The 13,984-nt window shown below is 37.5% G+C and overlaps 1 protein-coding gene across 1 annotated transcript; it reads left to right on the top strand.

Annotated features, from left to right (window-relative positions):
• Positions 1 to 1,086: 1,086 nt before the first annotated feature.
• On the top strand, positions 1,087 to 3,330 carry LOC122282029 (leucine-rich repeat receptor-like serine/threonine/tyrosine-protein kinase SOBIR1). Its single transcript, XM_043093937.1, has one exon. The coding sequence runs from the start codon at positions 1,143 to 1,145 to the stop codon at positions 3,054 to 3,056; it is 1,914 nt and encodes a 637-aa protein (XP_042949871.1). The 5' UTR covers positions 1,087 to 1,142; the 3' UTR covers positions 3,057 to 3,330.
• The last annotated feature ends 10,654 nt before the right edge of the window (positions 3,331 to 13,984 follow it).

Here is a 13,984-nt window from a genome sequence, read left to right as displayed (position 1 = left end):
GATTTGTATATTCTAGATTGTAAATATCATTTTTTTTAATATATATATATATATATGTATTAAAAAAATATATCTAATTTAAATTAAAATTACTATTTTAATTATTAAATGGCTAATACCCCGTAATAATAATTGGATGTATAAAAATTGCGGCCTCTCAATTTTTGCAGCCGGCAGGGACCTGGTACTTATCCGGCTGGACGCTGTCAATTTCAAGCCATTGATTATAAGACGATCCAACGGACGAAAGTGGCTCAAAGACTTGTCCGCTTTTTCATTGACTTGACTCAGATACTTCTGTGAACCTTCCAATTAATTGACACCTTCCATCCAATCAACACATTCATTTTCATCCCTTATGGTCCTATGGACTTAGACTGTAGCGTGTTGAATGGGGGCTTCATCTGCCCAATCGTTGTTTTTGTTTGTTTTTTTTTCCCCCAAAAAGGTATTCTATTTTTTTTAAAGTAAAAGACGGTATTGGACCCCTTAAAACACGTTTAAGGTATCTAGTAATTAAGGTCATTGACATACCATCAATTGATTAAGTTGTGTTTTAACAGCAAGATAATTTCAGAAATTCTGTAAATGGTAATAAAAATAATAATAATAATAATAATAATAATAATAATAATAATATATTAAATAGTAGTATAAAATAATAAAAAATATGTAAAAAATAATATTATTATTTATTATTTTTAATAAATTATTTATTAATTTTTTTATTATTATTTATAAATTATCTAAGACCGTCTCAATATTTAAATGTAGCTGTACAAATCTGTTGTACGGATAATAAGAATTACAAGGGATAATGCATGTTCCAATTATGCTCTTCATTTTTATATAATCATGGATTCAAGTCGATTCCCAAATTATCTTAGAGAGAGATTTTTCTAAATCAGTTAATAAAATAATAATAATAATACTTTATTTTGTCAAGTAAAAAAGATAATAAAACAAAATCAAAGTCGTTATTGCTTAATAAAGAAAAAAATAATATAATTAATTAATCTTTGAAAGCGAACTCCCAAAGTCCCGAATTTTTCCACACGGCAGCCGGCTCCTATAAAATTATAGAATAACAAAACTTCAAACCAAACTCGAGGAGCTACTAAACTTCACATAGCTCGCCAGAAATGGCAGCCTTTCCCATCAAAGGTTATGGCAATGGCCACGGCAAAGCTCGCCTCACCCTTTTTACTCTCTTCTCCCTCTTCCTCCTCACTCACTCCAGGTTGATTCTCAACCTCTCCGATCTCAAAGCCCTCTCCACTCTCCAAAATAACTTGGGCCTCAACGCTCACCATTACCTCTCTGCCAAACCATGCAACACTCCTGGTGTTTTCTGCGAGAGGAGGCTGTCGAACAACAGCATCCATGAGCTCAGAGTCACGAGACTCGTCTTCGATTCCCAAAGCCTCGATGGGTTTCTTTCCCCGTTGATCGCTCGTCTCTCTGAGCTCAAGGAGCTCTCTCTTCCAAACAACCAGCTCGTTGACCGGCTGCCCTCCCAAATAGTTGACTGCCGGAAACTGGAAATTCTAAACCTCCGGAACAACCGGTTTTCCGGGGAAATCACGAGGGAATTATCCTCGCTTGTACGCCTTCGAGTCCTCGATCTTGCCTCCAATAAGTTCTCCGGGGACCTGGGTTTCTTGAAGTATTTTCCCAACTTGGAGAATCTCTCTATTGCGGATAATCTCTTCACCGGAAAAGTTCCTGCGTCCCTTCGTTCTTACCGTAATCTGAGATTCTTCAACTTCTCCGGAAACCCGTTTCTTGAAGGTTCAGCCCCATTGAAGAAGCCGCTCGAATACTCCGCCACCGATGTCCCAAGACGACGGTACATTTTGGCTGATCAAAATTCAACCAGAAGAACCGCAAGTTATCCTGCAGTTGCACCATCTGCAAGTCATGCTCCAGCCCCTTCTCCGGAGGTACAACCTCACAAACATAAAAAAAATCACCGGAAGCTAACTGGATGGATACTCGGATTCCTGGCTGGAGGACTGGCAGGAAGCATATCTGGGTTCGTCTTTTCGTTGCTATTTAAGCTAATCTTGGCTGTGGTAAGAAGTGGAGGAAAGGAACCAGGCCCTTCAATCTTTAGTCCTTTGATAAAGAAAGCCGAGCACTTGGCTTTCCTGGAGAAAGAAGACGGGCTAACTTCGTTGGAGATCATAGGAAGAGGTGGGTGTGGAGAGGTTTACAAGGCAGAATTGCCTGGAAGCGACGGGAAAATGATTGCCATAAAGAAGATAACTCAACCTCCAAAGGATGCTGCAGAATTGACTGACGAAGATAGCAAGCTTTTGAACAAGAAAATGCGTCAAATTCGATCGGAGATCAATACCGTCGGTCAGATTAGGCACCGGAATCTTCTTCCTTTGCTAGCCCATCTGAGTCGCCCTGATTGCCATCTCCTCGTGTATGAATTCATGAAGAATGGGAGTTTACAGGACATGTTACAGGATGTTTCACACGGGAATAAACAACTGGATTGGCTTGCTCGGCACAGGATTGCACTGGGAGTTGCAGCAGGGCTCGAGTATCTTCACATGAACCATAGCCCGCGTATAATTCATAGAGATCTCAAGCCGGCAAACATTCTCCTCGATGATGACATGGAAGCTCGAATTGCAGATTTCGGGCTTGCAAAGGCAATGCCTGATGCTAATACTCATATCTCGACTTCCAACGTCGCCGGAACCGTGGGTTACATAGCGCCGGAGTACCACCAGACACTGAAGTTCACAGACAGGTGTGATATCTACAGCTTTGGGGTGATACTCGGGGTTTTGGTGATGGGAAAGCTGCCGTCCGATCAGTTTTTCCAAGAGACAAATGAGATGAGCTTGATTAAATGGATGATGAATGTAATAACATCCGAGAATCCCAAGCAAGCAATCGATCCAAACCTTCTGGGAAATGGATTTGAGGATCAAATGCTCTTGGTTCTGAAGATTGCTTGCTTTTGTACACAAGATGACCCAAAACAGAGGCCCAACAGCAAGGATGTTAGGTGTATGCTCTCTCAGATCAAGCACTAAGTACACATGTAAGGATAAAGTTTAAGGATGTGTGAGAATAAATTATGCATGTGAAAGTTCATGTATGTTTAAGTTAATCCATTGTCTGTCTGGGGGGGCTTGGCTTAACTGTAGCATGTACAATAGATAGCACGTGCTGCATTAGGCTATAAACACAAGGCCCATAATGTAAAAGGATAAGTTTGCATAGTTTCTTTCCAGACCTCTTTCTTCTTAGTTCTCCCACTTATGTATAATTGGTAAGCAAAAGAAAATCTGTGCGCTTTCTTTCTCCCTCCCTGAGTCTCTTTTCCTGTGATCTCCTTGTGTACGGTGAGGATACTAAAAATGGTTTCACACAATCTGTGAATTGAGATTGAGTCCTAGGGATCATAATATGTAACATGATCCGTTAACTCAACACAAATACAACATAATAATAATAGGTTTAGATTTAGTCTTAACGGGTTCGAATCAAAACGAGTTAACCAGTTAATACACAATTATTTAACAGATTGATAACGGGTCAACCCATTTTGATATATTAAGAAAATTAAAATTAAAATTATACCTTTATACTTAAAAGTAACATTTTTAGAATTTTAATTTTGATATTTTTATTGTTTAGATTGTAATTTTGGATTTATAGTTAGTTTTATAATTTTTATAAATATTGTGATTTTAGCATTTATATAAAATTATTCAAAATTTAATCATGTCAAATCAGTTAATTTTGGATCTATTCAATCCATTTACATAAACGAGTTAACATGACCCGACCCGTTATGTTAATATGTCGCGTTAAGATTTAATATTTTGACATGATAAGTTTAACGGATTAAGTTTAAGTTTACCCATATAATATAATATATATCTCTTAACATAATATAAACACGACCCTTTAACACGATTTGACACCCTTAAAATTGACCCTACTAGGAAAATAATCCCAAAACTTTGGATTTAGACCTCAAAAGAAGTATACTGTTCGGTATTTGTTTCCTGAGAAATGCTTGGGGTGGCTCTAGCATAGCACTGCCCTTGTTTCTTAGTAACAGTCTAGAAAAACAGCAGAAGCTTATGACAGATTCCTGAAAAGACTACGTACAAGTTTCTACCTCAAATCTAAGATATTTCCGTCACCTAGGAAAAGAATGTTAGACTTTTGGTTTTCCTAGAAAACCTTTGTCTTCCCTAAAGTGGTTCACTTCATCTAAGATGATACACTTCATCTATCAAGCATAGGTAATTGCCCTTCATAAATAAAGTGGTGACCCTTGCTATTTTGTGATGGATGGAATAATGAGGGTAGTCTAAAGGTTGTAGGAGTAATAAATGAGGGTCCCTAGTCTTGCCTATATAAAGGGGCTTGTGTTTTCCATTAAACTCACCCAAAAAAGTTCTAAGGCAAAAGACTAGAAGTCCCTTCCCTGCAAAATCTCTAGTCTCTTTTGTAGATTTGAAGTTTTCCAGTTATCAAGCACAAATGGCCGGAGGTAAAAGATCCTATAGATCTTTTATTCATTATAGCTTTTTCTTACATTTGGTATCAGAGCGGTTGCCTTTCAGCTTTGTGTTTGAATTATTAGTATTTTTTTTTTTTTGTTCATTTAATGGGCTTTTGAAATCTAGTTTTGTTCTTTGCATGATTAATGTTTTTTTTTTTTTTTGTCATAATCTATATTGTGAGAGAGGAGCCGGGTCATGATTTCAATCTTTTGTGGGCTCAATTTCAAGTTCAATTCATATTGTTGGGCCTTTGGGCTAATTTACAGTTTTTTAAGGAGATGTCCAGTTGTATTTCTTTTAATAATGAAGGTAATGCCATAGCATCCTTATTATTTAAAAGAATACATATAAAAAAAAAAAATGGAATCTCATTGTAATTAAATCATAGGTTTTAAGGATTTATCCCTACAGGGAAATCTTTAATTTTTGTGATTTAATTAGTATAAGAAAATGATTTTCGGTATTAACAGTTAAATTTATCTTCTGCCTACAGGTGTAGATAGTTTTATTTGTTAATATTTGGAATAATTTGTCTTATAAATAAAGATGAGTAAATTTATGCTGTTTTGCAACCTTTTCCCACAGGAAGGTTAAAATTTACTTGAATTCATAGCATTAAAGTTTTTCTTGGTTTTGCAGCTGTTGTACCACAATCTTTAGCTGATGGTGTTTATTTTATTCCAATGCTTGATGGTACTAATTTTTCTGACTGGAAAGATTCGGTTCAATTTACCTTGGGGTATATGGATCTTGACTATGCACTCCGTGTGGAGCAACCACTTGCTGCCACGGATACGGATGCACAGGAAGTTATTGAAAATCGCCAATGGTGGGAGCGATCTAATCACCTAAGTCTAATGCTCATAAAGTCTCGCATGAGTAAGAGCATTAGAGGTTCTATTGGTGATTGCGCTACAATTAAGGAATTAATGCAGGCAATTGAGGAACAGTTTGTTCGCTCTGACAAGGCTTTAGCTAGCACTCTTATCAGGCAATTCACTACTAAAGCTTTCGACAGTTCTAAGGGTATGCGTGCATACATTACAGAAATGAGAGATATTGTTTCTCAACTTAAGGGCTTAAAGATAGAGATATCTGAGCCATTCTTGGTCCATTTCATCCTTGACTCATTGCCATCTGAGTATGGACCTTTCAAGATCTCTTATAATACACATAAGGAAAACTGGTCAGTTACGGATCTTCTGACCATGTGTGTACAAGAAGAGGAAAGGATGAAGCATGATCGACCTGAAAGTGCAAATATGGTCGTGAATGATAAAGTTAAGACCGAGAAGGGCCAAAGTGGACCTCAAAAGAAAAGGAAGCATAATGTGCCATCAAAATCCAATGGATCTAATGGCAAAAAGGTGACCTGCTTCTTTTGCAAGAAAGAGGGACATGTAAAGAAGAGTTGCATCAAGTATAAAAAGTGGCTTGAAAAGAAATGTAGCTCTATATCTCTTGTGTGTCATGAATCTTTTTTCATTGATGCTCCTAAAAATTCATGGTGGATTGACTCTGGTTCTTCAATTCATATTGTGAATACATTGCAGGGTTTTCTCACCAGAAGGAAACCAACAACAAGTGAACTTTGGGTTTTTACCGGAAATAAAGGGCATTCACAAGTTGTTGCAGTTGGAGTTTTTAGAGTGATTCTCAAATCGGGACATGTTTTGGATTTAAATAATGTTTTTTATATTCCAGAATTTTGTAGAAATTTAATTTCTGTTTCCAAACTTGTTATCAAATGATACAGTTTCCTTTTTGAAAATGTTATGACTGTTTTTAAGAATAAAATTCCTGTTGGTTCTGGAACTTTAGTTGATAACCTTTTTAAATTAGATATTCATCCCGATTTTGAAGAGAATTATCTCTCTCTACATTCAGTTGGCATTAAGAGAAACCTTTTGAATGAAAAATCTTCTCTATTATGGCATAAGAGATTGGGACACATCTCTATAGAGAGGATGAGACGGTTAGTAAAAGAAGGGGTCCTACAGGATCTTGATTTTACTGACTTCAAGAATTGTGTGGACTGCATAAAGGGCAAGCAGACCATCAATAATTCTAAAGGTTCAAGAAGGAGCTTAAGTGTTCTTGAGATTATACACACAGATATATGTGGACCATTTTCTACCCCTTGCCTGAATGGTCAGAGATATTTTATCTCATTTATTGACGACTATTCTAGGTATATGTATCTTTATCTTCTGAATGAGAAGGCTCAAGCACTAGATGTTTTCAAAGCCTATAAAGCAGAAGTAGAGAATCAAAGTGAAAAGAAAATCAAGATCGTAAGATCTGATAGAGGAGGGGAATATTATGGTAGGTACACAGAACATGGACAAATTAAGGGTCCATTTGCAAATTTCCTTCAAGAAGAAGACATTGTTGCCCAATATTCAATGCCTGGTACACCATCACAAAATGGTGTTGCAGAAAGAAGGAATCGTACGCTAATGGATATGGTAAGGAGCATGATTAGTAAATCTAATATGCAATTTTCCTTGTGGAGTGAAGCTCTTAAAACTGCAGTGTATATATTGAATAGGGTTCCATCCAAATCTGTCTCTAAGACACCTTTCGAGTTGTGGAAAGGGTGGAAACCTAGTTTAAATCATATACACATATGGGGTTGTCCTGCTGAAGTTAGGATTTCTAATCCTAACATAAAGAAGTTAGATCCAAGGACAACTAGCGGTTTCTTTATTGGGTATTCAAATAACTCCAAAGGATATAGATTTTATTGTCCCAATAATAGCCCTCGAATTGTTGAATCTAAAAATGCAAAATTTCTTGAGGATGTTGAACCTAGTGGGAGTGTGAATCCTCAAGAGGTCACTTTTGAGGAAACACCTGAACATGCTACTTTGCCTTCTTTTGGAGAAAGAATGGTTGTCTTAAGGCAAAATAGATCGCAAGATCATGTAATGACACCAATTCAAGTACAACATGTTCCCATAAATGAGGTTCAATCTGAAATTATTCCGCATTTACAGTCTGAGCCAATTGAGTCATCTTCAAATGATGAAGTAATGGCTCTAAGAAGATCCTCAAGAATACGTAGGCCTGCTATTCCAGATGATTACATTGTATACCTAACTGAGTCTGATTTTGACATTGGACTTCCGGAAGACCCAATTACGTTTTCACAAGCCATGAGTGGAGATAAATCTACATTTTGGTTGGATGCCATGAAAAATGAGTTAGAATCCATTTATAAGAACCAAGTCTGGGATCTCGTCGAATTACCAGAAGGGGCGGCAACAGTTGGCTGCAAATGGGTTTTTAAAACCAAACGAGATTCTTCTGGTAATGTCGAACGATATAAGGCTAGACTTGTCGCTAAAGGATTCACTCAGAAGGAAGGTATTGATTATCATGAAACCTTCTCTCCGGTCTCTAAGAAGGATTCGTTGAGGATAATCATAGCTTTAGTAGCTCATTTTGATTTAGAGTTACATCAAATGGATGTGAAAACGGCTTTTCTTAATGGGGATCTTGATGAAGTGGTATACATGAAACAACCTGAAGGTTTCAGTAACGACAGTCAGAAAGTATGTAAATTGAAGAAGTCTCTTTATGGACTAAAACAAGCTTCCCGTCAATGGTATTTAAAGTTTCACAAGATTATTATCTCATACGGTTTTATTGAGAATCTTGTTGATCAATGTATATACTTTAAAGTCAGTGGGAGCAAATACATTTTCTTAGTCCTATATGTAGACGATATTCTTCTTGCAAGCAGTGATTTGGGATTGTTACATGAGACTAAACAATTTCTCTCCCAAAACTTTGAAATGAAGGATATGGGTGAAGCCTCTTATGTTATTGGCATAGAGATTCACAGAGACAGGAAACAAAGAGTCTTAAGACTGTCTCAAAAGGCCTACATTGAAAAAGTTTTACAGAGATTCGGTATGAAAGATTGTAAAGCCTCTGTAGCTCCCATAATCAAAGGTGATAAATTTCATAAAGGACAATCACCTGAAAATGCATTGGAACAAGAGCAGATGAAAAGTGTACCTTATGCATCTGCAGTGGGTAGTTGCTACGTCTACTATGGAGGCAGAATTCATTGCGTGCTATGAAGCAACGACACAAGCCATATGGTTGAAGAATTTTATTTCTGGTCTTAAAATTGTCGATTCCATTCAAAGACCAATAAAGATTCTTTGTGATAATACCGCTGCAGTGTTCTTCTCAAAGAACAATAAGAGCGGAAGCAGAAGCAAGCATATTGACATAAAGTATTTAAGTGTGAGAGAGAGCATCAAATATAATGTGGTGTATATTGAGCACACCAATACAGACTTGATGTTAGCTGATCCAATGACCAAAGGTTTACCGGTAAAACTGTTTCAAGGTCATGTGAATCGTATGGGCCTAACTAAAGTGTAATCTCTCATGTTACTATATAGAATAAAGTTGAATTCAGTTTTAGTTTTGCGCATAAAGTAAAGAATTCGTCATATCCATTGGGTGATTAAGTTGGACCCGAATGACTTTTAATAGTTGTTCATAAAGTATTTTTAAGGGATACTATGTATTGTGACACATGGAAGGGAAATGTTCACTATAAAGAGCAATACCACCATGGTTCGTATATAGGATACCTTAACATAATTAAGGGCATTATTTTGGCCATTTCAGTTTTACCTATTAAGTGAACCAAGTGGGAGAATGTTAGACTTTTGGTTTTCCTAGAAAACCTTTGTCTTCCCTAAAGTGGTTCACTTCATCTAAGATGATACACTTCATCTATCAAGCATAGGTAATTGCCCTTCATAAATAAAGTGGTGACCCTTGCTATTTTGTGATGGATGGAATAATGAGGGTAGCCTAAAGGTTGTAGAAGTAATAAATGAGGGTCCCTAGTCTTGCCTATATAAAGGGGCTTGTGTTTTCCATTAGACTCACCCAAAAAAGTTCTAAGGCAAAAGACTAGAAGTCCCTTCCCTGCAAAATCTCTAGTCTCTTTTATAGATTTGAAGTTTTCCAGTTATCAAGCACAAATGACCGGAGGTAAAAGATCCTATAGATCTTTTATTCATTATAGCTTTTTCTTACAAAGAAAAGGACGCTTCGTGTTGAAGTTAACTCTGATAAATTAGTCTCTCCTGTGAGAAAAATTAGAAAATGATACATAGAAGTGCAGAAGTAAATACTCACAATATATATAAAAATAATATGTTATGACGATCAAACAGGAAAACACCAAAGCAAAAATATTTCCAGGCCGCAACAAACATAACACTTCAAAAAAAAAAAGGTTTGACAAAAACTACCACGTCTTCTTGCAACAGGCCGAAAAATTCTTCCAAGGCTGAAATATTCAATCGGGAAGTATGAAATATTGCAAAAAGGTGAAAAGTTCCACTCGGTGTGCTCCGACTTTTCTGTTTTGAACTTTCTTTAAAGCAACTAACCAACTTTCACATTATTTTCCTTCTTTTATTTTACGCGTTTCACATTTCTTTCCTACTATTCAGTAGTCCAACCTTTTATTTCAGAAAAGTCTGTTCCACCTTAATTTCCGCCACAGGTGAATCATGGGAAGAATAGTCTAAGCAGTATGAACATGACTGGCAAAGGTCGGCCAGGTGTCTACTCCTAATGACTAAACAATGTTTTATTTTTTTTAATAAACAAATATATCATTCAGACAAGAAAAATGAGATACATAAGGGTTCCCTAATAAACATCCCATTACAATAACTACAGCAAAAAAGTGAAAAAAAACAAAAATTAAGACCGAATACTTGGTTCATACCCATAACATGCAAAGAGCTAGGGCGCCGTCTTAAATGACAGGATTTTGCTGTGAGAACTGTGGAGCCACCACTAAAGGTGGTGTAAGCTAAAAGTGTACCGTGGTTTCTTGTTTTGAGATGTTTCCTAAAGAGACTCTTATTCTCTTTCTTAAGATTTTCACCGCAGTTTCACTTTGTCCCAATAGATTAGCAACTGGGGAGTTTGCGTGGTAGGGCGCATGCCAATAGTCTGTGGCTAAAGTGCGGTAGATCTAATCAAAACCAAACCGGTGGAAATGATAGATAAAAAAAACACTAGCATGAAAATATATACATAGATCGGTACTAGAAAGGGAACGAAGAAGAAGATGGGAGCCAAGGCTCCACCCTCATCTCCGGTGGAAACACTCATAAAGAATGAGTAGCTTTTCTAAAGAGAAGAATGAGTTTATCTTTCTAGAAACGAAAACACGCTTGGACCTAATGAGTGAACACTTGGATGTGCATGAATGTAACTTGCTTCACAAAAGGAAAAAGACCTAATAATTTAGTGGAAGAAATAAACATGCTTCAATCCTGTACACAAGAGAAGACTAGGCAAAATTACCATTCATATAGATTCCTGATAGCTAGGGAACTTCTGCATCCATTATTAGGATACACTCCGTCTCCAAGTAATTATATATACATTTATTTTAGTCCCACGAAAGATATCTTAATTGCCCAAATTATAGAGCTTTGAGGTTCATTTACAAATATAAAATATCTTGCGTTGCAGATTCATTTCAGACCAAGGATCGTAAAACAATGCTATGCTTTACTAGCTTTATGTAATGAACACAAAACCAGTAACTCGATCGGTATCTCAATGGCAGGCCACTTCTGTCACCACTTCCACTGGAATACTCATAAAGAAATCCAGTGTAGGAAAGAAAGATGTTACAAATCATCAACTCTGTTACTAACATGTTAAACATAAATTTATGCAGACAATTGTATAAATCTTACTGAAAGGCATTCTTAAATATAATATTGTGTTAGCAAAGAACACATAACAAATAGCTCAAGCAGGGGAAGTTGGTCAGAGACATTTGTTTTTATATGTAGATTGTGAATAAAAGAAACGTACGTTTATATACTCATGTGAAACATATTACAGTATATTGAATCTCAATCGTTAAAGAAAATGATCGCACAAGGCACATTACTCAAGAGGAGAGAAAATAAAGACTAAAAACGCAGCCTATACTTGTAAGCCTAACGCTAATGTGAATTCCACGCATTGTGAAGCCTCAAATCCTTTTAACTACTTTTCACTGAGGCAACCCTCATAAAACTTCTGAGAAGTGTTGATCTCAAATTCTATGCAAGTATCAAGTTTGTAGAATTCTTCCAATATTAGTGGCCGATGCCATAATTAATCCACAAGAATCTATGATGTCTCAACTTTCATATTTCATTTCATGCTCTCTAATAGTTTGAGACTTCATCTCTTCTTTTACGAGGACTGATATTTACATTATAATGAACATTTTTAGGCAAAAAAATTGGAGTTTTCTTTTGTGCTATCACTTAACTGTAATACAAGAACTCATTCAAAGATAAACTTAATTATCACCAATATATCTACTGTAAGGGGTCTTACTGTTCCCATCCAAGCTAAATTTGAGCAGAATCGATCAGTCAAATCTAACTAGAATGTCTCTTCTTGGCATCCGAACAGCAGTAAGTAATATGCTGGATAGAAGGTTGATTAAGTACTGCAAACTCAGAGGAGCCATTTTCACTCAGCTGCTTAGCAGTACTATTAATTGGCAAATACATGCAAAACTAAAACCCATGTAAACTCCAACTCTCTCTCCAGGATGAGTTCTCCCTTCCACCCACATGAGTCAAACCCCTCCTAACTTAGTTCACTCCCAGTTCCCATAACTAAACCAAACCATCTGTTGTGATTACACCCTTCCATAATTGCACCTCCCTCACCACCAACCACACCAGCTACACTTCCATACCTCTTAACCAACAATTCTCTCTTCCCTTTCTTTTACAACCGCCCAACCTTGCAGCACACAGCTCAAGTGTAGCACCCTTAGTCCAGAAATGGAAAAGATCACCAAAACTTCAGACAACCAAAACTGGAACGACCTAAAGCTACAACCAAAAACCCAGACATTTGCTTACCTCTCAATTCGCATTATTTCTTCCAAGCCCCTCAGCAAACATGCACTGCATGCAAAAATTAAGGCAGCTTGGAGTTTTGTGATAGGGTTGACGATAGAAAACCTGCATGTAAACACATTCCTCTTCACCTTCCCTACCCAAAACGAAAAAACTCAAGTGCTAGATCAGCGTCCATGGAACATAAGAGGCTTTCACATGTTGCTAAGAGAGTTGCCTATAGGACATAGTCTGCAAGAACTCGACCTCAAGATGTCTATTTTCTGGATTCATATCTCCCGCTGGAGTATATGAAAGTGGCCAACGCAGAGAAAATTGCTAGGAAACTGGGTAATTTTATTCAGATTGAACGTGCTATGGACATGAGGATATCTTGAGAAAGTACATGCGCATTCAAGTGGAAATTAATGTTGAGAACCCATTGCCAGATGGATTCCCACTCTCACGACCAAGAAAACCTGCAATGTGGATTAGCTTTAAATACGAAAGGCTATCCAACTTTTGTTATTGCTGCGGGTGCCTTGGCCATATACAACAAGCCTGACCCTACTTCCAAACCCAAACGGAAGTCTCTAATTATGGTCCTTGGATGAGAGCCGAGAACACCACGGCAACAAGATTGGAACAAGCACAGAACTTCCATCATCCTACAGGGTTCAGCCATTTGGAGATGATAACTTCGACAGAGAGGAATGCAGCCCACGAAACCAAAAATTGCTTTCCACAACATTGAAAGGAAAAAGTAAAATGCATCAAGAAGAAGAAGTGCAGATGAAGCCTCAAGCTGAAATTGAGTACTGCAGTAGTCTCAGAGCAACTGTACCAACCATCCATAAAAGGCACTACAGTATGCATGCAAAAACAAAAGGGAAGAGAAGCACACATGGCGGCTTCCAAACACAACTGTATCAGAGGAGACTCTGTTTAATGAAGACTGTGCAAGGAACACCTCGATGGCCTGGCACCTCTCTCTGCAAGATCAAAACAGTCCAGATTGTCCCCCCTCACTTTGCACAAGAAAATCCAATCCCTTCATCAAAACAGTACGGATCAAGTGCGGATCATATGGTTATTATCATGCCCCCTTCTTTTAATCACAGCTCGCACTCATTAAGGTCCATCAACTCAGCATTCACTGTCGGAAAAAACAACAACCCTTTGGATTAGAAATCCCAGTCCGAACCAAACTCAATTTTCAAAAGCATCATTGCACGGTTTGAGCAGCTGAAAAGTCCAACAGAAATGACCCCTAAGCCCATGCCATCTCTCTTCTGGTCAGCCCATCGAGCCGGTCCTTGCTAGCCATAAAAGCCAACCAACTTATTGAAAATCAAAGCCAAGCCCAGTCCCATTCCAACCAAATCAAACCGGGCTCCCTATTCTAGCCATTGAGACAGAGAAACTGTACCCAACCCATAACACAATCGAGGTCACACTTCCATTTCAACAATCCCTTATTAACCTAGCCCCTCAAAAGTTCGGATCAGCCCACTACTCACACCTGTT

This window comes from Carya illinoinensis, chromosome 11 (assembly GCF_018687715.1).
Source record: "Carya illinoinensis cultivar Pawnee chromosome 11, C.illinoinensisPawnee_v1, whole genome shotgun sequence".
Taxonomy (NCBI): Eukaryota; Viridiplantae; Streptophyta; class Magnoliopsida; order Fagales; family Juglandaceae; genus Carya; species Carya illinoinensis.
This window is presented reverse-complemented; position numbering and strand designations above follow the sequence as displayed.

Bases quoted from the DNA above. Each gene is read 5' to 3' on its own strand.
- LOC122282029 (XM_043093937.1), top strand. From the start codon at position 1,143: ATGGCAGCCTTTCCCATCAAAGGTTATGGCAATGGCCACGGCAAAGCT.